Source organism: Carcharhinus amblyrhynchos, chromosome 24 (assembly GCF_965287045.1).
Source record: "Carcharhinus amblyrhynchos chromosome 24, sCarAmb.v2.hapA, whole genome shotgun sequence".
In the NCBI taxonomy this organism is placed as follows: domain Eukaryota; kingdom Metazoa; phylum Chordata; class Chondrichthyes; order Carcharhiniformes; family Carcharhinidae; genus Carcharhinus; species Carcharhinus amblyrhynchos.
This window is the reverse complement of record NC_137347.1, coordinates 40,023,866-40,050,912: the sequence shown is the minus strand read 5'-3', so window position 1 is coordinate 40,050,912 and position 27,047 is coordinate 40,023,866. Positions and strand designations below refer to the sequence as shown.

At 40.9% G+C, this 27,047-nt stretch overlaps 1 protein-coding gene across 2 annotated transcripts in view; it reads left to right on the top strand.

Moving 5' to 3' along the window:
- The window catches only part of LOC145357840 (synapse-associated protein 1-like), a 33,305-nt gene extending 19,503 nt beyond the window's left edge, over nt 1–13,802 (top strand). Inside the window, exons 5-9 of one of the 2 annotated variants that reach the window (XM_080211377.1) lie at nt 133–272; nt 4,687–4,835; nt 5,042–5,100; nt 7,665–7,815; nt 13,148–13,802. In XM_080211377.1, coding sequence (XP_080067503.1) covers nt 133–272; nt 4,687–4,835; nt 5,042–5,100; nt 7,665–7,815; nt 13,148–13,275 — 627 coding nt within the window. In that variant the 3' untranslated portion in view covers nt 13,276–13,802. Of the gene's footprint in view, nt 1–132; nt 273–4,686; nt 4,836–5,041; nt 5,101–7,664; nt 7,816–13,144 lie in introns of both variants that reach the window. The other variant, XM_080211376.1, reaches the window with a different exon arrangement.
- The last annotated feature ends 13,245 nt before the right edge of the window (nt 13,803–27,047 follow it).

Below are 27,047 nucleotides of genomic sequence, written 5' to 3'. Positions count from 1 at the left end.
AGTAATGTTCCAGTACTATCCAGTCACTTGCGTTCATTCTGAGCATTGTTATGTGGCATGGAGCTAAGCATTGAATTCAGTCAAATAATATTTAGACCTGTAAGAATGTGTGTGCCGGTTTTGCTTTTCTAGGAACGCCGGAATTTTCTTCGGGATCCTCCTGCTGGTGTACAATTTAATTTTGATTTTGATGCTGTAGCACCTGTTGCCATCGTGATGCTTCGGGAAGATGAACTGTTGAGCAAAATGCGTTTTGAACTTGTGCCAAAACTGTAAGTGACCACAAATATCAGTATTTTCTTTCTATTTATGAAGCAACAGCTTTCCCAGTGAATATTTGTACAGATGGATCACTTTACATCAAAAATTATCTTTAAATGAGGCTGTATGCTTCAGCCATCAAATTTCAAGTGACATAAATATTTTTTAATTTAAATAGATAATTTTATGCTCCTTTTTTAAACTTGGAACCAGGAGTTTACTTTTCCCAGCAGCAAGGATAGTAAATTGTACTAATTTACATCCCAGACTTTCTCTCTTCCATCTTCTTCAGTTAGAGAAAAAGTACTAAGGTCTGAGGTCACGTACCAACAGATTCAAGAGCACCTTCTTCCCTACTGCCATTAGACTTTTGAATGGACCTGACCCTTCTCTTCACTTTATCTGTAACTGCAGCACTATATCCTGTATCCTGCCCTTTCCTTCTCCCCTATGCACTCTATGAACAGTGAATTTTATCTGTATAGGGCACAAGAAACAATACTTTTCACTGTTCCCCAATACGTGTGACAATAATAAATCAATAAAATTTTGTAGCCTTGAACATGGCAAATGTTAGCAATACAATTAAAACTTGTTTTGATATAAGCAAAATACCTGTGGATACTGGAACCTGAAAGAATAACAGAGGATGTTGAAAAACCTCAACACGTCTGGCAGCATCTATTAGAGAAAGCAGAGTTAACATTTCAAATCCTTAGACTCTTCGTCAGAACTGGATATTGAGAGAATGTGTTTGAGCTGAGAGATTGCAACTAAAAGTAGCATCTTTAAGAACAAAAGACAGATGGCTGTGTGTGTGAATAGGAAGGTGGGGTTTGCATTGAAGCAATACATGTATGTGATATTTAAAAAGCAGGGTTTAAGATGGAGGAGAAAGGTCACTATCTAAAGTTGCCAAACTCAATCTTGTATCCAATAATACATTGTTTTATATTGTCTTGCATACAAGTATCTCCTGATTTACCATGTAACATGGGAATTAGTTCAGATACAAATGTGAAAAAGATTATAAAGGATTGATTTGCATATATATAGCACCATTTTATAACTTCTGGACACTTTCCAAAGTGCTTTACAGCCAATTAAATCTTTGAAGGAAGTGGAGAGGGACTGTATTTCCTGAATTTAGAGCCTGGATAGCTGCTGTACCTTCAGCTGTCCTGGCTTCAGTCTCTGAAATTCCTTTGTAAACCTCCCAGTCTCATTATCTCTCTCTTTCTTACATTTAAGATGTTCTGTAAAGCCTACTTTTATACTAAACGTTTGGTGATCTGTTCAAACATCTTTCAATGTGGCTTGATGCCAAATTCTCTTAATAATGCTCCTATACATTAAGATATTTCATGATGTAAAAGATGCTGTATAAGTACAATTGGTTATTGTACATGTAAACATGTGCTTTTATGCTACTGTATATACAAAATCATTGCAGACTGTGACCGACTAATCTATCTTATCAGGTGAAGTAATTTGCTAGTTTAAGTAAATAAAATCTGCACCAACAATTACTTTTATTAAGTATATAGTTTTAGCATAAATAAAAGATTAATGAATCATCAACCTAATCTTACACTATTTAATTTAATCTTTGACCTCTGCCCTTGCTGTCGATTCTATCCCTGCACACCGCCTCCCCCCCAGCCAATGTCTCGTGGCCTTCCGATCCCTAACTCTGTAACCTCATCAACTCTACAATTCCCTTCTCCTCCCCACAAACTCTCTGTTCTGCTGTGCCTGGCCTCTTGTGAAAACTTCCCTCCGTCTCCTTCAGTGTTAGCAGCTGTGGCCTCAGCCTCTCATGCAGTGTGCTGTGATGTTTCCTCCTTAAGCATTTCTCTGTCTTCCTTTTAGACCGTCCTGAAAACGCTTACAACAAAAGAAAATAAGCGTTCCATTTCAGGCTGTTACTGAGTTCTGTCTTTACTGTCCAAATTTATTGATCTCTGTCATATTGTTGAGATTGGTTGTTGACATTTGCACTGAGTTGTAAAAGAAGTAGGGGCAGCGCGCTGGCACAGTGATTAGCACTGCTGCCTCACAGCGCCAGGGATATGGGTTCAATTCCAGCCTCGGGTGACTGTCTCTGTGGAGTTTGCACATTCAGTCCGTATTTGCGTGGGTTTCCTCCGGGTCTCCGGTTTCCTCCTACAGTCCATAGATGTGTGGGTTAGGTTGATTGGTGATGCTAAATTGCTCCTTGGTGTCTTAGTGGAGATTAGCAGGGTAAATACGTGGGGTTACAGGTTAGGGCTTGGGTGAGATTGTTGTCGATGGGCTGACTGGTCTCCTGCACTGTAGAATTCTATAATTCTATTTTTGCACAGGAGCAGATAATCGCACAGCAAACATGACTGCATACATTTACTCATGTCAATGAAGTTAAAATGTTAATGTTTATTTATTAGTACAAATAAGGCTTACGCTAACACTGCAATTACTGTGAAATTCCCCTAGTTGTTACAGTCCAGTGCCTGTTCGATCCTCATAACATTTTTGCATTGATTCATGAGTTTTCTGCAGTGTAGACGATTATATCACATACTGAATGTTTACTAAGTTGAATTATGCAAAATGTCATTTGACATGCTTTTGTATCTGCATGTCGATCAAAGTCCAGCCCAGCAACAATAACTACTTGCATTTATATAGCATCTTTAATGCCATAAAATGTACCATAACGAGTGCAGGTCAGGTCTCATTTTGCAGGCTGTATTACATAATGTTGTGTGGCAGAGATGAGTTGAGTCCCTTGCTTTGAAAAGAATAATAAGTGTAATTGGTAAAAAGGGTGGCAACCATTGAACGATGCAGTGTATTAAAATCCATTATGTCATCAATCCTAAACCACTATCTATCACAACAGAAATGTTTAATAACTGCTGTGCTTCACAGAGTTGTAACAGCGCAGGAGGAGGCCATTTGCCCATCATGTTTGCATGATCACCCCAAACAAGCATCATGGCTGAGTGCCAATCCCTTGCAGATTGTTTTTTCCCCATATCTGTTCGTCCACTAGTGTAAACCAAATCTTCGTGAAGTTTGGCAAAAATTCATATTCCAAATTCTAATAGCCTTGTTCATCATGTTGAAATTCGTACGGCAGCAACATTCAGGGGTGCTTTGGGTTAGTGATTGCACTGGCCAAATGGACCAGGGTGATTGTGCGGGGGGCAATTTTACCATTTCATTAAGTGCCGGGCAGACTTGAAACTGGGAGAGTTTCAGATCTGTCTTTTGGGTTTAGTTTTAGCCTCCCCTCCCCCATTCACAGTCTGCTTGCAAAATTCTGAGCAAGCCTTTTACTCACTGCAGAAGCCAATGGGCAGGGCTTAATGCGCCTGCAGAGGAGGTAGTGTGCGTGTGCAGGCCTCTGATGCTGCACATGCCCATTAGCAGTAGCAGAGGTCTGACAAATAAGAGAGAGCCTCAAGCAGCACCCCTGTAATTGCGGGGGCCCATGGCCCGAGATGCAACCCCTGCTGACCTCTCCTTTCCCACGCCACTCAGACCGATCACGGGCACCGCCCTCCCACCACTGATAACTGTAGAGTGGCAGCGGGCTCCCTCTCCCTCCCCCACTCCCCAGTGGGTGTTGCCCTGGTGCCTGGTGGGCATTGCTCTGGTGTCAGAGTGGCACTGCCCAAGGGGTACCCCCCCCCCCCTTGTCCTCAGCCTCCCCGGGGACCTCAAAGGCCTCTGGTTCCATCGGCCTGGTTGAGTGCTCCCTGTTCGTGGGGAGCATGACTATTCCTTGCCGACGAGAACCTTTCCCAGCGAGGTCATGTCATAAAGGGGGCCGAACCCTGATGATTGAATGCTGGGCTCAGTAAGCAGATGTTAAACAGTATTTAAATAAATTTAAATACATTAATCTGCCTCTCGCCCATTTCCAACGAGAGGTTGACCATGCCAGAAATCTGGCGCTTGTAAAATGGTTGTAAAAACCAGCGCCAATTGTGCTAATCACTTTACACTCCACTTTACCCCTGCATCGTGGCAAAAAACGGGCGCAGTGTGATGTCAAAATCGCCTCGGTGATCTCCATTCTTTTTACCACATTGCTTGGCTAGGAAGAGCGGGGTGGGCGAAGTCAGCCCATGTTGCTATCGATAATGGATCAAGTTTTTGGGTCAGAGTAAAGCCTTTCCATTCACATAATACCTATGCTACAGAAATAGGACACTCGGCCCATTCAGTTTACGCTTCACTCGAGCATCCTCCCATTCCTGGTTAACTTAAAAAAAAAATCAGAATGTTGTACGTTTTGTGTTACACATTTACAGCAGTTGTGGAGTTTGGTATTGTTTTCTGATGTACGTTTGAAGCTTCTGAAATTTCAGAAAAGTAATACCCATATCTGCCTGGAAATGTGTTTTGTACAGCCTTTTACGTCTGTCTTTGCAGAGTAAAAGAGGATCAGTTCTGGAGAAACTATTTCTATCGAGTATCTCTCATTAAACAATCTGCACAACTCTCATCACTAGCTGGTCAGCAGGCTGAAAACTCGAAAGAAGAGTTGGAGCATCATCTGAAAGAAAGCATCACAGTTACAGGTAATCATTTTTATTCTGTTCTTAAGTCAGAATAACAAAAGCTGCCACTCTATATGCTCTGTTTCAACATTCCTTGCCCATTTTCTACCTTCACACTCAGACCAGTTGGACTACAGGAAGAAAATTGACAAATTCCAACTTTTAAAATATTTTCTGCTCACTGAATGGATACAGTTTTAAAAATATGTCTGCTTGCTTTATAATAGATTCAGCTCGGTCAAAGACACCCCCAGTCCTGTTGAAAAACCAAAATGAATGTTCAGAAGTAAGTTTTTTGTGTTTCTTTGTACATTTTAGTGTTTATTTTACATGAATTGAATGTAAGGGGTATTCATTGAAATGTGAAGCATAGCAAACCTGTGATTACTGAGTAAACATATCATGTCTAGGACACTGACGTGTAGATTTGCTGTTGTATTTATGCTGGGTTGGCAAAGCTTCGCTGCAACATTAATGACAATGTTATAGTTACATTATTCACAGTATTTGCTTTCTTCACTGGTTATATGGATTCCAGCTACAATTAAGATTGGCCCAGTTATGATGGCCAACTTCGTCCACCTGCAGCACGTAGGGTCTCACACCAGAGTTTCAGTATTTCACCTCTCGTGAGTGCATAGTATCACCAACTGTAGAAGCATTACGTCGCATTTTGAGAGGGAGAAATCCAAAGGGAAATATATCGATTTAATTGATGCCTTGTTTTGTCTGGATTCCTCAATCTACATTAAATTTGTAAATGAAAATAAAATTGAAACTGTGCAAAATTAATGGGAACAAATTGCTGCCGAGGTTACAATGTAAATAATCACTAAACTCAAATTCTGTTTTGCGTTAGGCAGTGCTGATAATTTATCCTGACAAGTCTGATAATTGAGAACATTTCCCATTTCACCATATTATGAATACAGAATGGAATCAGTTATCTTTGCATTTGCTTGATTAAAAGAATGCTGTTGAAGTGTCTGAGTATCAAAACATTTTTCTATACGTACTCCTCCAAAAACTGTTTTCTGCTCTCAGATCCATGGGGTCGTCTTTATATGATTCTACTGCCTTTCATTCGAGCAATCAGAGCATCTGTGGCAGTGCAAGCATAGCTCACCTTCGTCCTCAGTTCTTTCACCAGTGAATCTCTTGTCCAATGATCGCTTTACACTTGACTTAACCCCCATTCTCTTTATTGCCCTTTCCATCCTCCTCTCCATAAAGCCCAACTTGTCCAAAATAGAGCTGTATGTATCCTGTGCCACACTTAATCCTGTACACTCATCATTCCCATCCCTCATTGACCTGCAATGCGTAAGTGTTAAGTCTCTCCCTGACCTCTTGACCTCTCCACCTGTCTTTCTTGACAGTCTCATAACCCATTCCTTCCCCTTAGTTTTTGATCACCCTTCCTAATCTTTCCTTCCCTAGCTTCCCTAGTTTCCCTGAAACATTGGGTGGGATTTTACAGCCTCGCTTGTCCTGAAACCATAAAATCCCACCTGAGGTCAACAAATCTTTCCATGGTCCACCCCTCGTGCGCCTCAATTCCCGTGGCAGGCGGCACGGTAAAATTACGGACCTTAACTCTTATTTTTCAGTCCACGGATAGTACTTGGGTGGTTTGATGGCAGAATGGTTAGCACTGCTGCCTCACAGCGCCAGGGACCCGTGTTTGATTCCTGGCTTGGGTGACTGTGCGGAGTCTGCACATTCTCCCTGTTCTGCATGGGTTTCCGCCGGGTGCTCTGATTTCTTCCCACAGTCCAAAAGACATGCTGGTTAGTTGGATTGGCCATGCTAAATTCTCCCTCAGTGTACCCGAACCAATGCTAGAATGTGGTGACTAGGAGACTTTTAATAGCAGTGTTAATGTAAACCTACCTGTTACACTAATAAATAAACTTTAAACTTAACCAAACTTATTGAATTTAAAAAATAAATTATTTCATGGGATGTGGGCATCACTGGCCTCATTAGCGTTTATTGTCCATCTATGATTTCCCTTGAGAAGGTGGTGTGAGCTGCTGCCTTGAACCATTGGAGTCCATGTGATGTAGATACATCCGCATTGCTGTTAGGGAGGGAATTCTAGGACCTAGCAACAATGAAAGAATGGCAATGTTATTTCAAGTCAGGATGGTGTGACTTTACAACATTTTCTATTTTAATTCATGCTTACTCTGACTATCCAATGAGCCTTAGCTCAATGATGCTGTGTGTTGCTGTCAAATGAGTTTAGGATCTGGCATTGTTGTGATGGTTTCCAGTCTTCAATGTTCCCTAGTTTCGATTTGATTTGATTTATTATTGTCACATGTATGAACATACAGTGAAAAGTACTGCTTCTTTCGCGCTATATAGACAAAACATACCGTTCATAAAGAAGGAAAGGAGAGAGTGCAAAATGTAGTATGACAGTCACAGCTAGGGTGTAGAGAAAGATCAACTTAATGCAAGGTAAGTCCATTCAAAAGTCTGACAGCAGCAGGGAAGAAGCTGTTCTTGAGTCAGTTGGTATGTAAACTCGCTTTTGTATCATTTTCCTGAGGGAAGAGGGTGGAAGAGAGAATGTCTGGAGTGCGTGGAGTCCTTAATTATGCTGGCTGTTTTGCCGAGGCAGCAGGAAGTATAGACATAGTCAGTGGTTGGAAGGCTGGTTTGTGTGATGGTTTGGGCTACATTCACAACCTTTTGTGGTTCCTTATGGTCTTGGGCAGTTGAAGAAAGACAGTTTTGTATCTGATATTGTTCAGAGTATTGGCAGGGTAGATGGGCAAGCATTGTTTTTGTATATATTCCAACTATTTATTATAAAAACAAAATGTCTTTTCTTTATAGGTTCATCCTTTAGGAGAGATTTCAACAAGTCCGGTCGCTAATGAGTTTGTGAGTGATGCATATGATACATCAACCCTAAACCAGGAAGACTTCTTGAGAGGCATGGAACAATTAGGCATGAGTGGTGATCAGACAGCATCTGTTAAAGATGGTAGGTGCAACAGAAAAATAGCAAGCTAAAGAACATTTTATTTAGTCCTTAGATGGAGCAGAAATGGTTACATATTCAGATAAAACACAAAATTTCATTATTGGTGGGTATGATTGCCAGGAGGTGGACATTGTCTGTTAGAAGTAATCAGTTATCACACATTCTGTGCAAAACTTCATTTTAAAAACATATCTATTGGGTAAACCATAGAATCCCTACAGTACAGAAGACAGCCATTAAGCCCATCGAGCCTGCAACAACAACAATCCCACCTAGGCCCTATCCCCATGGCACGGTTAGCACTGCTGCATCACAGCACCAGGGATCAGTTCCAGTTCAGGTAATTCTATGGAGTTTGCACATTCTCCCCAGTCTGCATGGGTTTCCTCTGGGTGCTCTGGTTTCCTCACACAATCCAAAGATGTGCAGATAAGGTGGATTGGCCATGCTAAATTGGCCTTTAGTGTTGGGGGATTAGTGGGGTAAATATGTGGAGTTATGGAGATAGGGCCTGGTTGTGATCATTGTTGGTGTAGATATGATGGGCCGAATGGCTGCCTCCGGCACTGAAGGGATTCTATTCTAGCTACCTGCTAATCCCCTGTTACCAAGGGGCAATTTAGCACGGGCAATCAACCTAACCCACACATAGAACACTAACCCACACATCTTTCGGACTGTGGGAGGAACCCAGAGGAAACCCACGCAGACGTGGGGCGAACATGTAAACTGCACAGACAGTCACCCAAAACCGAATTGAACCCTGGTCTCTGGTGCTGTGGGGCAGCAGTGCTAATTATTTTACTGCCCATTAGAGTCTGCACTACTCTTTTAACTGGTACCATAATTTATGCAAGTTACAAGGCAGCCTCCAAATTGTCCAGTGACTTACTGTCGTCATCATCAATTTGCATCTGATTTTTGAAACTCTTTTTGCTTTAATTTTGAGAATACAATTTATTTGAGTAAGTGTTTATTTTTGCAGTTTATTGACCAAAATACAATTATATAATTGAAAATAAAGTGTAGCCCTTTTGTCAAGTGCTGCTATTGAAAGGAAACTATATTTTAAACACTTGTATGTGAAGCAGTTAGGTTCCACTAATGCTATGGGACCACCATAATTATTTCTCTATTTTGGATGAGTGAGTGAATTTGTTTTTGTATTTTGATTTGATTTATTATTGTCACATGGATTAGCATGCAGTGAAAAATATTGTTTCTTGCATGCTATACAAAGCATGCAGTTCATAGAGAAGGAAATGAGACAATGAAGAATGTACTGTTACAGTTATAGCTAGGGTATAGAAAAAGATCAACTTAATCCAAGATAGGTCCATTCAAAAGTATGATGGCACGAGGGAAGAAACTGCTCTTGAGTAGTTTGGTACGTGATCTATTTTGGATAGGCACGTGGAGCACACCAGAATGATAGGGAGTGGGATAGCTTGATCTTGGGTTTGGACATAGCTCGGCACAACATTGAGGGCTGAAGGGCCTGTACTGTGCTGTACTGTTCTATGTTCTATCTCAGACTTTTGTATCTTTTTCCCAATGGAAGAAGGTGGAAGAGAGAATGACCAGGGTGCGTGGGGTCCTTAATTATGCTGGCTGCTTTGCCAAGGCAGCGAGAAGTGTCGACAGAGTCAGTGGGTGAAAGGCTAGTTTGCGTGACAGGTTGGGCTACATTCACAACCTTTTGTAGTTTCTTGCAGTCTTGGGCAGAGCAGGAGCCCAAGAATGCTTTCTATGGTTGATAGAGTCGTAGCTGACATGCCAAATTTCCTTAGCCTTCTGCAAAACTAGAGGCATTGGTGGGCTTTCTTAACTATAGTGTTGGCATGGGGTCCAAGACAGGGTTGTTGGTGACCTGGACACCTAAAAACTGAAGCTCTCGACCCTTTCCACTTCATCCCCATTGATGTCGACAGGGGCATGTTTTTCTCTTTGCTTCCTGAAGTCAATGACAATCTCCTTCGTTTTGTTGACATTGAGGGAGAGATTATTTCGCCGCACCAATTTAGCAGATTCTTTATCTCATTTCTGTACTCTGTATCCTAGGTACAATACTGTTACAACTTGCATTCTTCTGTGATGAAAAGCACCAATAAATAATTAAACAAGTTGATTAACCACCCTTAGCCTTCTGACGTGCATAGTGTTGCAAGAATCAGGGCATCAGGGCTAGCTTGGGAATTGTTGTGGGGGCCGCGATCGGGCCGGGGGGTGGTGGGTGGGGGTGGTGGCTGGAGGGGCAGCACTGCGGAGTCCCGGGCTGGCCAGTGATCAGACTGGCCAGCAAACTGGGAGTCTGACAGATCGGGGTCACTGCGCATGCGCAGAGTTCCGGAGCTGTCAGACTCTGGTGCGAATAGGCCCCGCCCCTCTGTGTTTTTCTATGATATTCACAATTGGGACCTCTGCAGTGCACAGAGTGCAGAGATTCAGGTGAGAAGCTGAACTGAGAAAACAATCAGGATTTAGAACAGTTTTCCCATCAATTCAGCACTTTTGGAATAATCACCGCTGCCCGCCCCCCCCCACCTCCATGTTTCTCATATTCAATGTTGTATGCTACTTTATTAACATTGCTACTTTTCCTTTCCAAGGTACTTGTTTTCATTTATCTAGTTGTTTTCTGCAAATGTTGCTCCTCTCCTGAAAACATTGGCTGCCCTTAATAAAGTTAGGTCTTTCTGCCCCTTTCCTCTTAAAAATGTTGCAGTGTAGAACACCATCATATAACATCAACATGCTGTAGCTTGAAAAGCAAGGCTCCACCTACTCTCTGTTCAAGTTGAAGAGAATATTAGAGTCTCTTAATCACAATCTGTATCCTTAAGTTAAACAGGAGAGCTTCGCATAAGACTTATATTTTGCACTCCATTATGATATATTGTACTTCAGACAAAGTAGAATGTTCACCACGTTTTCCTGTCTATTCCATAAAGTTGCCAAATTGTTAGACCATTATAATCCAGACTGATAGTGGTAATTGGTGCATGCTATTACACAGGAGCAGTGAGGCAAAACATAATATAGTTCTAACAATACAAACAGTTAGAAACCAGGGAATAAAATATCTCCACATGGGATTTCAGTATTGTTTTTGTATTTGATAAGTTTCAGGTCTTTTGGATGAAATGTTTTTTGAAAGCTCTTCAGTGGAATAATGAGATATCACATGGAGCCTGACTGTCAGTGGACTAATCTAGACATTACAGGAAGAAGCCACATCTTCTGAATAATTTTGGGTCCAACTTTAAGACCATGAACTGAGACCAAATACATTACACAAAGGGCCATTGCAAGGCTCAATACTGAGCAACTTGATACTGCATTTTGTAGGCCCTAAGCAATATGCATCTTGAAATTCCTCCCAGAACTCCATGTCTTCCTCAGGTACCATGCCTTAAGTGGGCATTGGCGGCCATGGACTTTCACTGAATTGGTCCATGATTGTTCTGGACAAAGTACTGCAGTGGTTTGCAATTGCTTTCTGTAACCTGGCTGACCAGTAAACCCTCCTGATCTAACCAGGCATTTACAGGCTGATAATCAACCTCTTTCACCATGTTGTGGACAAGCTTTCTGTGGCCATCAAGCCTCAGCGTGGGGCTTGAACCTGGAGCTTCTAATTCAAAGGTATTACAAAGGTAACGCTACCACAAAACCTCATTCTCCTGGAACAAGGCCCTCTTTATTTGCTTAATAACCAAATTGATCCCATTTAGCAAACTGACTCTTGCTAAAGGATTTTTTAAATTCATTCATAGAATGTGGATATTGCTGGCAACACCAGCATTTATTGCCCAACCCTACTTGTCGCTGAGTGGGTAGTGCTGAGCTGCCATCTTGAATACAGTCCATATTGCCTACTTGAACCCTTGTGCTCAGTTGTAAGGTACTGGTAAGTAAAACAAGTATTTGAGGGATGAAAACTTAAGGTTGGCTATTAATGTGAGGTTAGCATATAAGAATTAGGAGCAGGATTGACAATTCAGCTCCTCAAGCCCATTCTGCCATTTAATACTATCATGGCTGATCTCACCTCAGCCTCAACTCTGCTCGCCTACCTGCTCACCGTGGCCCTTCAAACCCTTACCAATTAAAGATCTGTCCACCTCTTCCTTAAATTTACTCAAAGCCCTGGCGTCCACCACACTGTAGGATAATGAATTCCACAGACTCACAACCCTTTGGGGTTGTGAATCTGTTTTAATATATCTCTTTTATATTTATAAGTATGTAAAAAATATATATATAATAAAATATTATCAGCCAGAACAGTAACTCCCAGTGATCTGCACAATCATTTTGTAACATCACCACTTGGCTTGACCCTGTCCTTGTCTGTGACACGAGGAATTTTGTTTTAAAGTAAGAAATTATAGGATATTGATCTAGAGTAGATCTAATGTAGGGAGGAGCTATACAATAAATGGCAGAACCATCAGGAATATAGACATACAAAGGGACCTGGGTGTGCAAGTCCACAGGTCCCTAATGGTGGCAGCGCAGGTGGAGAGGGTGGTGAACAGGGCATATGGCATGCTTGCCTTTATTGGACCAGGCATAGAGTATGAAAGTTGGCATATGATGTTGCAGTTATATAGAACATTGATTAGGCCACATTTGGAATACTGTGTCCAGTTCCGGTTGCCACACTACCAGAAGGACATGGAGGCTTTGGAGAAAGTACAGAAAAGGTTTACCAGGATGTTGCCTGGTATGGAGGGTCTTAGCTATGAGGAGAAATTGGGCAAACTGGGATTGTTCTCCCTGGAAAGACAGAGGATGAGGGGTGATCTAATAGAGGTGTATAAAATTGTGAAGGGCATAGATAGGGTGAACAGTGGGAAGCTTTTCCCCAGGTCGGAGGTGACGAACACAAGGGGTCACAAGTTCAAGGTTAAGGGGGCAAAGTTCAACACAGATGTCAGGGGGATATATTTTACACAGAGGGTGGTGGGGGCCTGGAATGCGCTGCCAAGCAAGGTGGTTGAGACAGACACGCTGGGATCATTTAAGACTTATCTGGATAGCCACATGAACAGACTGAGAATAGAGGGATACAAATGAATGGTTTAGTTGGGTGCATGAGCGGCGCAGGCTTGGAAGGCTGAAGGGGCTGTTCCTGTGCTGTACTGTTCTTTGTCCTTTGTTTGTTTGTTGAGTAGGAAACCTGACATGAAATTTTTTTAATTGATTGTCTCCTAACTCAGAGGTACTAAGCCTGGTTACAGTCATGTTAGCAATAGTATGTAACCCTTATATGTTAATAGTTGTAAATGTTCACGGGTTAATCCTTCTTGCTATCTATTCCAAGCAGATGACATTCCAGAGTGGGAAAAGGAGCTACAAAGAGAGCTCCAGGAATTTGAAATTGTTGATGTGAAGGCAAATGTCAGCGATGCCTGGGAGAAGGAAATTGAGGAGCTGCTTCAAGAAGATGATTAAAATAGTGGAAAACATGATCCTGTAATGAGTTCCACTTTTTGGAGACAGTGCTTTCTGTTAGACTCGTTATCTCAAAACGTTTCTGAAGAAATACAGAATGCTATGAATAAATCTTTTGTTTCATTGTGGTGGGATTTAAGCTTTAATTATATCTCAACACAAGCTTTATTATTACTGCCTTTTGTACTTTTTGAACCATGATGAGAAAAACAGATTACTTCCTGTACATTTCTAATGATGAAAAACATTTTAGAAAGGTAGGAAGCTGTAAGTATTGTAGCCAAAGTGTTGAAGGTCATGTATTTTGTTAACATTATTTCACTTCTCTCTGTATAAGCTGTGACTTTTTTTAAACATACATGCCTTATTGAATCTTCCCTGTGTGCCTATCCCAGCCAATACATTCAGTTGGCCAGAGGTCCAGTGGAAAAGCACATTGATACTATAGTATATTGTACTACCCAAGGAAGAATTAGGATTCCCAGCGCTTTGCATTGTGGGTTCTGAAATTCAGGATGTGCCATCAAAGGTAAAGTAATGATTGTGAGAGCAAGGAAAATACAATGAACCGTAAAGATCGTACCTATTTGGTACAAGTTGGTAGCCTTGCTGTGGGCCATTTAAGTAAGCACACTGTGAGCAATACATAAGAAGATAGCTACTTTGAAGACCCCACCTCCTGTTCAGAACTTCGAGCAGTGACCTGGGCAAAGGTGGTTTTGTCTTTTGTTTTCAGGAGGAGCTTTAGAAACTCTTTCAGATGTTGGGTTTGGCTTCCAAATAACACTGGGAGATCTCATATTTGATTTGTGATGTGCTCTGTTTGATTAATTTTAGATGGGATGATCCTAAAAAATGTTAATAGATCAAGTTATTTGTTCCCTGTGGAATTATTCTGTCCATGAATATTAGACTGTGGTAATATTGTGAAACTGAAAGGTGTATAATGATGAGCAGTTTATTGGATTCAAAGGCCTTTCTTGCATCTTCAAATATATAGTATGATGTAAAGGTGATCACAGAAAACTTACAGTGCAGAAGGAGGCCATTTGGCCCATCGAATCTGCACAGACAACAATCCCACCCAGGCCCTATCCCTGTAAACCCACGTATCTCTCCTGCTAATCCCCTGACACTAAGGGGCAATTTAGCACAGCCGGTCCACCTAACCTGCACATCTTTGATGTGTGGGAGGAAACCAGAACACCTGAAGGAAACCCACACAGGCACGGGGAGAACATGTAAACTGCACACCAACAGCCACCTGAGGCTGGAATTGAACCCAGGTCCCTGACTTTGAGAGGCAGCAGTGGTAGCTACTGTGCCACCATGATGTAAAAATGGCTACCAGATCTATGTTGATTTTCTTTGTTGAACTCTAAATGCCTCATGTGTATGTCTGTGGCTTTGTCTAGAATTATTTTATCTTGATTTTTTTTACAAATACTTACAAATTATATAAATTTCACCCAAAGATTCCTATTAGGGACATATAGAAATGGAAATATGATTCACCCAAGGCCTTATTTTTATGCCATTTAAACTCTGGTTCCAGTGGGATGGCAAGACTTTGGAATCAGGGCAGCTGCGTATTTTCTGAATCAGGGAGTGGATTCTGGAGTGGAAGCACTGTTAAACATTTTGCAAAAAAAAGTGTAAAGTTAAAATAAATGCTTTGCAAATTGGAAATCTTTCAGCAGTTTTTAGATTACCTGTCAGTTTGTATATATGATTTATGAAGTCCCTGACTGACAAGATCTCTGCTCAGATGATTAGTCATTAAACAATGGAGCGACATAATGATGTGGGTAGGAGAGCCATAATCTTGTGAATTCCTGTATCTGATTTATTAAAGAGTTGCAATACTTTGCACAGCACATTACAAGTTGTTAAAATAGAGGTCCTTGATTTAATTCTGGAGAATTGTGTAGAACTTGATTTCTGACATGGGCTTTTCTGAATATCCTAGCAACATTTTAACAAAAGCCATGGAAAATTTAAGAGAAGGTTAACTCTTGAAAGGTAACTTTCACTATTTGTCAGTTTGAATTTTCTTCTAAAGTTATAAAATAAAAGTTAAAAAGAATACATGAAGAAAATATAAAAATCATGGAGTAAAAATTCTTTCTGTGCTCATCAAATCACAATTTTCAATGGGATTAAAGTGAGTGAAAACTGTGTGGGCTGGAAAACACAGATGTGGAATTTTTGCTCCCGTAGGTCGTGAGCAGAATGGCTAAGTTGTTTCACAGAAACGTGCATATTCAACAAGCGCATGGTTTAACTTGTGTGGGCAGAGATGTTTTGGATCCCATAAGTATGCCAAAAATGTATGATTCCGTCAAGTGTTTTGTGATTAACTAATATATATATATATATAAAAAAATGTATTTTTTACTCAACAAACACAAATGGTCAAAATTCAGTTTGCAAAATTATCTTCAACAAAAATTTCTCCTTCATTTATGCCATAAGTGTGCAGAAATGTACTTTAAAAAGTGCAGTATTAAATGCTGTTTCCAAGAGTTTTTTGGGATATTGTGGAATTTTGCAAACAGTATGAAATTGTTGTTCAACATTACACAGCAATGATGAAAGTAAGAAGTTTCATGATGCCCGATTAAAGTCCAACAGGTTTATTGGAAACACAGAGCTCACCTGATGAAGGAGCAGCGCTCCGAAAGCTCATGATTTGAAATAAACCTGTTGGACTTTAACCAGCTGTTGTGAGACTTCTTAATGTGCCCACTCCAGTCCAACACTGGCATCTCCACATCATGGCAATGATGACTTCATTGGTTGTGAAATGCAATGGGTCATTCTGTGGTCGTGAAAGGTGCCAAATAAATGGAAGCCTTATTGTCTGTAATGATCTAGCAGAAAGAAGGACCTATATTCATATAGCGCCTTTTGTGACTGCAGGAAATCTCACAGCACTTTATAGCCAAGTGCTTTTGAAGTGGAAGTTGCAATGTACAGATACAAAAAACTTCTCTATTTTTTAATGTAAATTTCAAAATGACTCAAACATTACTGCAGAAATGTTGTTTTTAAACAAAATGGGTTAATTGGTGATCCATACATACATGCAATGTCCCATGTTGGGATTAATTACTTGACCTCATTTTAGACAGCAGTGGGAGTAGTAAAGTACAATTCTTTGCCCACAACTATGGATGTTTTAAAAGAAAACAACCAAGGTTCATGTCTCCAGCTGTTATTAACCCTGTCAGAGAGGGTATGTGTCTAAATATTGGATGCGGTTAGAATCTGGTTCAGTTGTTCTTCTCAAACCATTAGCTTCCCATCTTTCACTGTCTTGTTACACACCTGAAGAATGGGAAATTCTTCACTTGGGAAATGTATCAGTGGGTAGTCTGTGCCCACGCAACCACGTCCCCACCAGCAGCAACTAGTTTCAGGCAGGGAAAGGTTGAGGGGGAGTGAGTAAGAATTGAGTATTTTTGTCTCTGGTTAAAAGGCTCCATGGCCACAAGTTTTAATGCATTCCTTACATAGTTGGGAAATCGACAGGTTTCACAATTTGATAGGTGCAGCTTCAGACAGCTTGTAAACATAAGGGCATCATGGAAACCATTTTAAGAGCAAATCCTGTGAAGAGACTTTAAAGGATCAAGCTCATGGTCCGAACACAAGCCTCGCTGTGTTTTCTTCAGTACAAATGTAGCATTGTATTTAATATGTTGCACATCTTTCAATTAACTGGTTTTGTGTGTAATCTGAAACTATTTACTGTTACATTCTGTGTATAAGAGATTGTTACACAAATTATATTGCCACTGTGATTTAATTAAATATATATATATGCATCAATGTGCCTGGAGTACTGACATTGCCAAATTATGTTTTAATTTAAATTTTGCCAGATATTTTAAGTTTAGAATGCTTCAATGCTGGGTAGATGGAATAAATGGTGGTACAATGGTAATGCCACTGGATTAGTAACCCAGAGGCTTGGTTTAATGCACTGCGGACATGAATTGAAACCATGGCAGCTTGTGGAATTCAATGAATGAATCTGGAATTGAAAGCTAGGATCAGTCATGGTGATCATTGGCACGGTGGTTAGCACTGCTGCCTCACACCACCAGGGACCTGGATCCAATTCCCGCCTTGGGTGACTGTGTGGGGTTCCTCCCACAGTCCAAAGATGTGCAAGTTAGGTGGATTGACTCTAGCGTCAGGAAGATTAGCAGGGTAAATGTGTGGAGTTACGGGAATAGGGTAGGATTGTGGTCGGTGCAGACTCGATGGGCTGAATGGCCTCCTTCTGCACTGTAGGGACTCTATGGATTCTATGATTATTGTAAAAGTCATGCTATTAGGAACGGAAATCTGTCATCCTTAGCTAGTCTGGCCTACATGTGACCCCAAACCCACTCTCTTAACTGCCCCCAGAAATAGCCGAGCAAGTCACTCAAGGCAATTAGGGATGGGCAACAAATATTGGCCTTGCCAACAGCACGCACATGCCATCAAAGAATAAAGTGATGCCTTTTCCTTGGCAAATATATTTGACCAGTTCATCTGCCCAATTTTATTTTATGCTTTAAAATTATCTATCTATATTTGCAATTTCTCACACCTACAAATGCATCTGTTCTATTTCTCAAGCAAATACATGCTAAATATTTTTACATCGCTGAATAATGTAAAACGTAAAAGGACTAGGTTATATTGGCAATTGGATCTGCTTTACCATTCAGTAAAAATATGGGATGGCATGGTGGCATAATGGTTAGCACTGCTGCCTCAGCACCAGCGACCTGGGTTCAATTCCCGGCTTGAGTCACACTGTGTGGAGTTTGCACATTGCGTGCTGTGTGTGTTTCCTCCGGGTGCTCCAGTTTCCTCCCACACCCCAAAGATGAACAGGTAAGGGGATCAGCCATGCTAAATTGCCCCTTAGTGTCAGGGGGATTCGTTAGGGTAAATGCATGAGGTTATGGGGATAGGGCCTGAGCGGGATTGTGATCAGTGCAGATTTGATGGGCTGAATGGCCTCCTTCTGCACCATAGGATTCCATGGCTGAGCTTGGACCTTACTTCACACTTTCCCATATCCCTTGATTCTCCAAATATCGATGTATCTCGGTCTTGACTATGCTTGACAATTGAGCTTCAAAGAAGACTCACATTGGAATCAAAACATGGACTTTGCTTCTCTCTCCACAGAAATTGCCAGATCTGCAGAGCTTTTCCAGCACTTTCTGTTTTTATTTCATATCTCCAGCATCTGCGGTATTTTGCTTTTACAAGATAGATCTTTCTTGGTATCCCTCTTTGTTGCACATTTGTACACTTTTTAAAAGGGCCCTTGGAAATTACCTTCTATCTGGGTTACTAATGGCTAGTTTGTGTCCAGAGACATTTACGTTATGTCCATTTTTATTTGTTTGTTCATTAGAACAAGAGTTTCACAATATGCCTCACTACTCTAACCCCCTCCCCCCTGCACACACACAGACATAAAAATAGAATTCTTAAATAAACAAGGGATAAACAAGTTTTTATATACTTTCCAGTTTGAGGTACAAATGTCAATGCAAGAGTTTAATGATTTGCCATCAAATAAACTGGAGTGTATGCAAGTACAATGGCATCATACATTTTTGAACTAAATCTCCTGTTTCTGATATCTTGCTGATAACATCTCATGAATTGTATCAAATCTCGAAAATGATTCAAGGAAAACCAATTTTTATCCAGTAACCTAAGACGGTCTGACTTTTGAAAGCCTTGCAGTTCCACAATATTCTTTGCAGCGAGGATCTGTTTTGCCAATTTGTATTTCTACAGCATCTAATAATTTTTTTTCATAAAAAGCCTACTTTTGTGAAGATTGGGTTGTTCTGTGCATTTATGCTTTCATTTTTCTTAATATATTCTATCATTTGTTCTTCATTGTTCAACCAGAAATTGGTGTAACAGAAAACAGTACAAGATATATTAGAACATAGAAACATAAAAGATAGGAGCAGGAGGAGGCCATTTGACTCACCTGATGAAGGAGCAACGCTCCAAAAGCTCATGATTCCAAATAAAACTGTTGGACTTTAATCTGGTGTTGTGAGACTTCTTTCTGTGTCTATCTAGTCCTGTTAGAATTTTATAAGTCTCAATGAGATTCCACCTCATTCATCTGAACTCCAGTGAAAACAATCCTAACTGAGGCAATCTCTCCTCATACATCAGTCCCACCAACTCCAGAATCAGCCTGGTGAACCTTTGCTTCACTCCCTCGAGAGCAAGAACATTCTTCCTCAGAAAAGGAACATCAAAAATTCATTTATCCAGCGCTTCTAACAAAGTAAAACATCCCAAGAAGCTATCAAAACACATCTTTTTTCAACAAATGCCCAGGCAATTCTATTTAAAAAAAGAACACCATTACACTGATTCATTTGTTATTTTGATAATGATTTTTCTGACCAATTTATTTTATTTAAGTTTTACTTTTAAACTGTTTACCTGGATACTCTCTGGTCTATTTAGTGCAAAGATGTTGTGAAGCTTTTAATTCTGGTCTTAAAATAACAGCATAGGTGGAGCTGTATGTGACTTATCCATTGCCAATATCAATATCTAAATGTCATTTAAAACCCTTTTCCACCCTAAAATGATGTTGAAATATTAATGATCTGCAAAAGGGCAGTTCTTTCTCCATGCTTGGAGAAAGTTTTGTGCTTTTCTCTTCAGTTGTTTGTATGGAGCCACCCCATTTTCATTTTTGACCAGCAGAATCATTCCCTTTGCTTTGCTTTGTCTACATCCGTCACATCTTCAATCAGCTCCTTCCATAAGTTTTCATGCCTTGGCATGCTGCCAATTCAACCATGGTGATATTCACCAGCAAACTTTCCTTCTCCATCCTCCTGAGAACTTCTTCATGGCTTTTACATTCTGTTTCACTGACTTGTTCCATCTTTTCAAAAAATCACACATCACAACTGTCTACTCTTCAGAGGTCCGCTTTTCTTATGGTCCTCATTTCAGGCCCCACACAACAATGATGATTATTTCAGCACAAGAAGAAGACCATTTTGGACTTTGCCCAGTGCAATGGCAATTCAAGATGGGCAATGAATGTTGTCCTAATCAATGATGCCCACTTCCTGTAAATGTTTTTTTTCAAAGCTTCAGGGCAAAGGCGAACGTTCTAATTCTATTACCCTGTCACTTTTCTTTAAGTAAGAAGTCTCACAACACCAAGTTAAAGTCCAACAAGTTTATTTGGAATCACAAGCTTTTGGAGTGCTGCTCCTTCAACAGATGAGTGGAGGTAGGGTCATAAACATGACATATATAGACAAAGTCACAATTCCAAGAGAACTAGACTGATCTCACTCTGTGGTTGGGGAATCACTGGGAAATGATCAGGTACAGCCTGGAAAACTGGTGTCCGTTGTGCTCCCAGCAAAAACAGTTCATTTAACACACACATGGATTAAATGTGGGATTGTCAAGCTGTACCTTAATACCACCTGATGGGGCAATTCCCACTGAGCCATACAACGCCTCTTCCCCAAGCTTCCCCACTCCCAGCTTTGATCACAAGTCAATTAAAACAGATTCCTGCTTTTAATTCTTTTCAAGGAATCACCTTGCCCAGAATCAGTATGAAAACCCAATCCATTCCATTGAGTTGTCATTTAAATGTGGCAAGTCAGCTCCGACTCTCACCAACCTTTACAGATGCACCGTAGAAAGCATTCTTTCTGGTTGTATCCCAGCTTGATATGGCTCCTGCTCTGCCCAAAACCGCAAGGAACTACAAAAGGTCATGAATGTAGCCCAATCCATCACACAAACCAGCCTTCCATCCACTGACTCTGTCTACACTTCCTGCTGCCTCGGAAACACAGCCAGCATAATTAAGGACTCCACGCACCCTGGACATATCCTCTTCCAACTTCTTCTGTCAGGAAAAAGATACAAAAGTCTGAGGTCACATACCAACCGACTCAAGAACAACTTCTTCCCTGCTGCCATCAGACTTTTGAATGGACCTACCTCACATTAATTTGATCTTTCTCTACACCCTAGCTACAACTGTAACATTTTCTGCACTCTCCTGTTACCTTCTCTATGAATGGTATGCTTTGTATAGCATGCAAGAAGCAATACATTTCACTGTATACTAATACATGTGACAATAATAAATCAAATCGTTTCTTTTTTAGTAAAAAAAAACTCTTTTTCAAGGGACCAGTTAAAACAAAAACACACTGTAGGAACATACTAACAATCTCCAGGTATGTTTGGAGGTATAATGTACTACACTTTGTTCCTGTTTTAATTTAGACTATTAGATTACTGATTAAAAGTACCATTTAACACGTCAAATGTTTTTCAACAGATCTTTTGAATAAAAAAACGTCACTGGTAAACAAGCAATCTTTTGTACGATAAATGTCCTAATGTGTTTTATAATTAATTCAGATACAATCATATTGTAAGAATATAGATTTGGTATTCTGAATCAGAGCAATAACAACTCATTTCAAATGGCTTGCTCACAATTTTATTTTCAGTATTAGAATTGACTCTTTGGTTATGTATTTCCCATTCTGATACTTTGGGTAAAAATAATCTTCTAGTGGCTCTTTGAGCTTCTGATAGTGATGTTAAATTTATGCTCCCTTATTGCTGATTTAGTGTTCAGTAAAAATAAGTTGAGACTATTTACCCTGTTAAATCCTTTTCTCATCATTTCTAAAGTTTGTATAACATTTCTTCTTATTCTGCCCTGATCAAGTAAAAATGCCCTTGTTTTTCATAAATATCTCCACTCATCCTTTACAGTCTGTATATTTTCTATAGCCCCAGTGTCTTTCCTATGTGGCACAGTGGTTAACACTACTGCCTTTCAGCACCAGGGACTCGGGTTTGATTCCCGGCTTGGGTCACTGTCTGTGCGGAGTCTGCACATTCTGCCTGTTTCTGTGTGGTTTTCCTCAGGGTGCTCCAGTTTCCTCCCACAGTCTGAAAGACGTGCTGGTTAAACGGATTGGCCATTCTAAATTCTCCCTCAATGTACCCAAACAGGCACAGGAGTGTGGCGACTAAGGGATTTTCAAAGTAACTTCATTGCAGTGTTAATATAAATCTACTTTTGACACTAATAAATAAACTTTAAACAAGTAAAAATGTGCTAGTTTTCCATAGCTATATCCAGTCATCCTTCGTGGTTTCTATACCTTCTATAGCCCAAATTTTCCTATAATAGTACTTCAGATATGACCTAACTAATGCTTTGAACAGTTTCTTCATCTTTACATTTATATGGAATACCATATAAAATTCTTGAATCCCATTTGCTTTGTATGGATTTTTCCATCCACTATCTTGGTGTTTTGTGAAGGTATGAGTATGCGCTTGGTGTGCTTGGACTTTGGTGCATTGGGTGTGCTGTTGTTACTACATCACCTCCCAACTTGTCTATCACTAACATCAGAGAACCTACGTTAGAAATGTACTGAAACACTTTGTGGTCGTGGCTCACTGTGTAATAAACAGGAACAGCTTGAAAAAACAGGTGCTCATTGTGCTCCCACCATAAACAGTTCATTTAACACACATGGACTACATTTATCATTGTAATTCTGTTTGCTAGTACCACCCAGTGGTGTAATTAGCCACTGAGCCATGGAGTGGCTCTCCCCCCAGGTCCACCCCCAACTTTGAAGCCAAGTTGAATAAACATATCCCATGCTTTTATGTCACACCACTGGAGTCTTTTAAAACTCAATTCATCCATTAGGTTCAGATTTTTATTAAAACAAGACTGCCTTTCAAAGAATCAGTCAAAATAAAAATGCACAGTAACAAGATATAATTTCTTACATTTAAGTCTAGATCAAAACAATAATTTGATTACTAATTAAAAGTTACCATTTAACATCCATCACGAAATCTTTTGAATAAAAATCACATTTGGTAAACAAACAATCTTTGATTATACAATAAATTCCTAATTGTGTTTTTATAACTACTTCACACTATTGCATGTGGTAAGAATATCATGATGTGGAGATGCTGACGTTTGACTGGGGTAGGCACAGAAAGAAGTCTCACAACACCAGGTTAAAGTCCGACAGGTTTATTTGGAATCATGAACTTTCAGCGTGCTGCTCCTTCATCAGGTGAGTGGACAGGTAGGTTTCACAGACACGGCATATATAGACTAAGATACAATTTCAAGATAATGGGTACAGAGGAGATTTACAAAGATCTTGCCTGGACTGGGAGGCATGCCTTATGAAGTTAGGTTGAGGGAGCTGGGTCTCTTTTCCCTGGAGAGACGAAGGTTGAGAGGCGACCTGATAGAGGTTTATAAAATGTTGAGAGGAATGGATAGGGTGGATTCTCAGAGGCTATTTCCCCGGGTTGAAATGGTCGCTACGAGAGGACACAGATTTAAGGTGCGGGGAGGAAAGTACAGAAGTGATGTTAGGGGTAAGTTTTTCACTCAGAGGGTGGTGAGTGAGTGGAATTGGCTGCCGTCAGTGGTGGTGGAGGCAAACTCACTGGGGTCTTTTGAAAGACTTCTGGATGAGTATATGGAGTTTTATGGGATTGGGGGTTATAGATAGGTGTTGATGTGATCGGCGCAACTCGTGGGCCGAAGGGCCTGTTTGTGCTGTAGTGTTCTATGTTTGTTCTTTGTCTATATATGTCGTGTTTGTGAACCTACCTCTCCACTCACGTGATGAAGGAGCAGCGCTCCAAAAGCTCACGATTCCAAATAAATCTGTTGGACTTTAGCCTGGTGTTGTAAGACTTCTTGCTAAGAATATCATGTTATTTGAATACAGAGCAAGGATAGAATAGCAGAATTTGTTTTAAATGGTTCACTCACCAATGTTGTCTTTCCACATCAATGACACTGATAATGTTAGAGAATGGTACAAGATCAAGGGTTCATGTTTAAGGTTTTTGGCAAGAGATGCTGAAGACTATAAGGAAAAACTTTTTGTACTGCATTGTAATGACCTGGAACTCCCTCCCCTGAGGTTGTTGGAAAAAGAGACAGTTAATGATTTCAAGTATAGTTGCGACACTGGCATCTATCCAGCAACGTGGAAAATTACCCAGGTATATTCTGTCCACAAAACACAAGACAAATTCAACCCAGACAATTACCACCCCATCTGCCTATTCTCATTCATCAGCAAGGTGACAGGAGAGGTCACTGACAGTGCTATCAAGGGGCACTTAATGAACAATAATCTACTCACTGACGTTCAGTTTGGATTGCCCCGAGGGTCACTCAGGTCCCGACCAAGCATAGGCAAAAGAGCTGAACTCAAGAGATGAGGTGAGATCGCCCTTGACATCAAGGCAGCAATTTGACCAAATGGTATCAAGGAGCCCTGCGTGAAACTGGAGTCAACGGGAAACAGAGCAAATTCTCTACTAGTTCCAGCACAAAGGAAGATATTTGGTGGTTGTTGGATGTCAATCATCTCAGTCCCAGGATATATCTGCAGGATCTCAGCATTATGTCATAGGCCCAAAAATCTTTAGCTATTTCATCAATTACCCTCCTTCCACCATAGATTCAGACATGGGGATGTTCACTGATGATTGCGCAATGTTCAGCACCATCCGTGACTCCTCAGATACTGAAGCAGTCCATGTCCAAATGCAGCAAGACCTGGTCAATATCAAGGCTTGGGTTGACAAAGTGGCAACTAACATTCATGTCACATAAGTGCCAGGTAATGACAATGACAAAGCAAAAGAGAATCTAACCATCACCCTTTGACATTCAATAGGATTAACTCAGCTTTTGACTCCCCAAAGCCTGTCCCTCATCTACAAGGCACAATTCAAGAGTGTGATGGAATAATCTTGCCTTGCCTGGGTGAGTGCAGCTCCAAAAAACTCAAGAAGCTCAACACCATTCAGAATAAAGCAGCCCGCTTGACTGGCACCCAACCCTCACCTTCAGCATCCACTCTCTCCAGCACAGATGCTCAGTGGCAGCATCCTGACTTGAAACTATATCGTTGCTTCACTGTCGCTGGATCAAAGTCCTGGAAGTCCCTCCCAAACAGTACTGTGGGTGTACCTTTGTTACATGGACTGCAACGGTTCAGGAAGACAGCTCAACCACCACCTTTCGGGACAGGTAATAAAAATGCTGGCCGAGCCAGCGATGGACACGTTCCATCAAATCATTTTTAATAATGAAATTAGATATGTACTTGAAAGAAACAAAACGGCAGGGTTAGAGGAAGGGATTGGCATTACTGGGTTACTCCAGGGAGAGCTAGCATAAACTCCATTGGTCAAATGGCCTCCTTCATTGCCATAAATAACTTCTACTCTATAAGATTTTGTAATGTAAGGATGGGACATAATGACGATGGAATAAATAACCTAATTGGATAATATGGAACTCAAGGATTGTTGGGTTAAATCATGTAGGCCTCTCAAACAGAAATATTTAATCATCGTAGAGGAATGCAGGAAGAAAAGGTTATGTTTATCGTAGAGCACAACAAGAAGAATGATGGGGGATCTTATAGAGACGTATAAGATAATGAAGGGGATGGATAGGGTGGAGGTAGAGAGATTCTTCCCGCTTAGAAAGGATAGTAGGACTCGAGGGCACAGCCTCAAGATAAGGGGGGGGGAGGGGGCAGTTTAGATCGGAGTTGAGGAGGAACTTCTTCACTCAAAGGGTGGTGAATCTCTGGAATTCTCTGCCCGTTGAAGTGGTGGAGGCTACCTCGCTAAATATATTTAAGTCACAGGTAGATAGGTTTTTGATAGACAAGGGAATTAAGGGTTATGGGGAGAAAGCGGGAAAGTGGAACTGATCCACTTCACATCAGCCATGATCTTATTGAATGGCGGGGCAGGCTCGAAGGGGTAGATGACCTACTCCTGCTCCTATTTCTTATGTTCTTCTTGTGTTCTTATCAAATGTTTGTATAATAAATCTGTCATTGAAAAAGCAATAATAAGAAATAACTGACAAATTAAGTTATGTTTATTTATTAATCACAAGTAGGCTTACATTAACACTGCAATGAAGTTACTGTGAAAATCCCCCAATCGCCACACTCCAGCATCCGTTCGGGTACACTGAGGGAGAATTTAGCATGGCCAATGTACCTAACCAGCACGTCTTTCAGATTGTTGGAGGAAATCGGAGCACCTGGAGGAAACCCACACAGACACAGGGAGAATTTACAGACTCCACACAGACAGTGACTCAAGCCGGGAATCGAACCTGGATCCCTGGTGCTGTGCAACAGCAGTGCTAACCACTGTGCTACCGTGCCACCCCTTGACTCCTCCATCTGCACCCTCCTTCCCCTCCCCTCGATGCCGCCAATTCCACCCCACCCCTTTCCCTCTCATCCCTTTCCCTCCACCCCTCACCCCTTTCCCTTTACCCCACTCCACCCCTCTCCTCCCACTCTCTCCCCTCCTATCGACTCCAACTCCACCTTCCCTCCCCACAAGGCTCAGATTTCTATCTATAACACTGCACCTGTGAAGATCTGGACAAACTAGAATTGGCTCCACTGTTCTCGGCTTTGACAAGGTTCTGATTTGAATGGAACTTGCCCAATTCGGACGGGGAGTGGAAAACCAGAGTGAATCTGCAAAGGCTGAGCAATGAGGATAAGGGGAAAACTGCCCAATCCAATGGCTGGGATTTGCTGGGAAGCATCACATGATGCCAGTAAAACTTTTGAACCAATACGAGCAACAGGATAAGAATATCCACT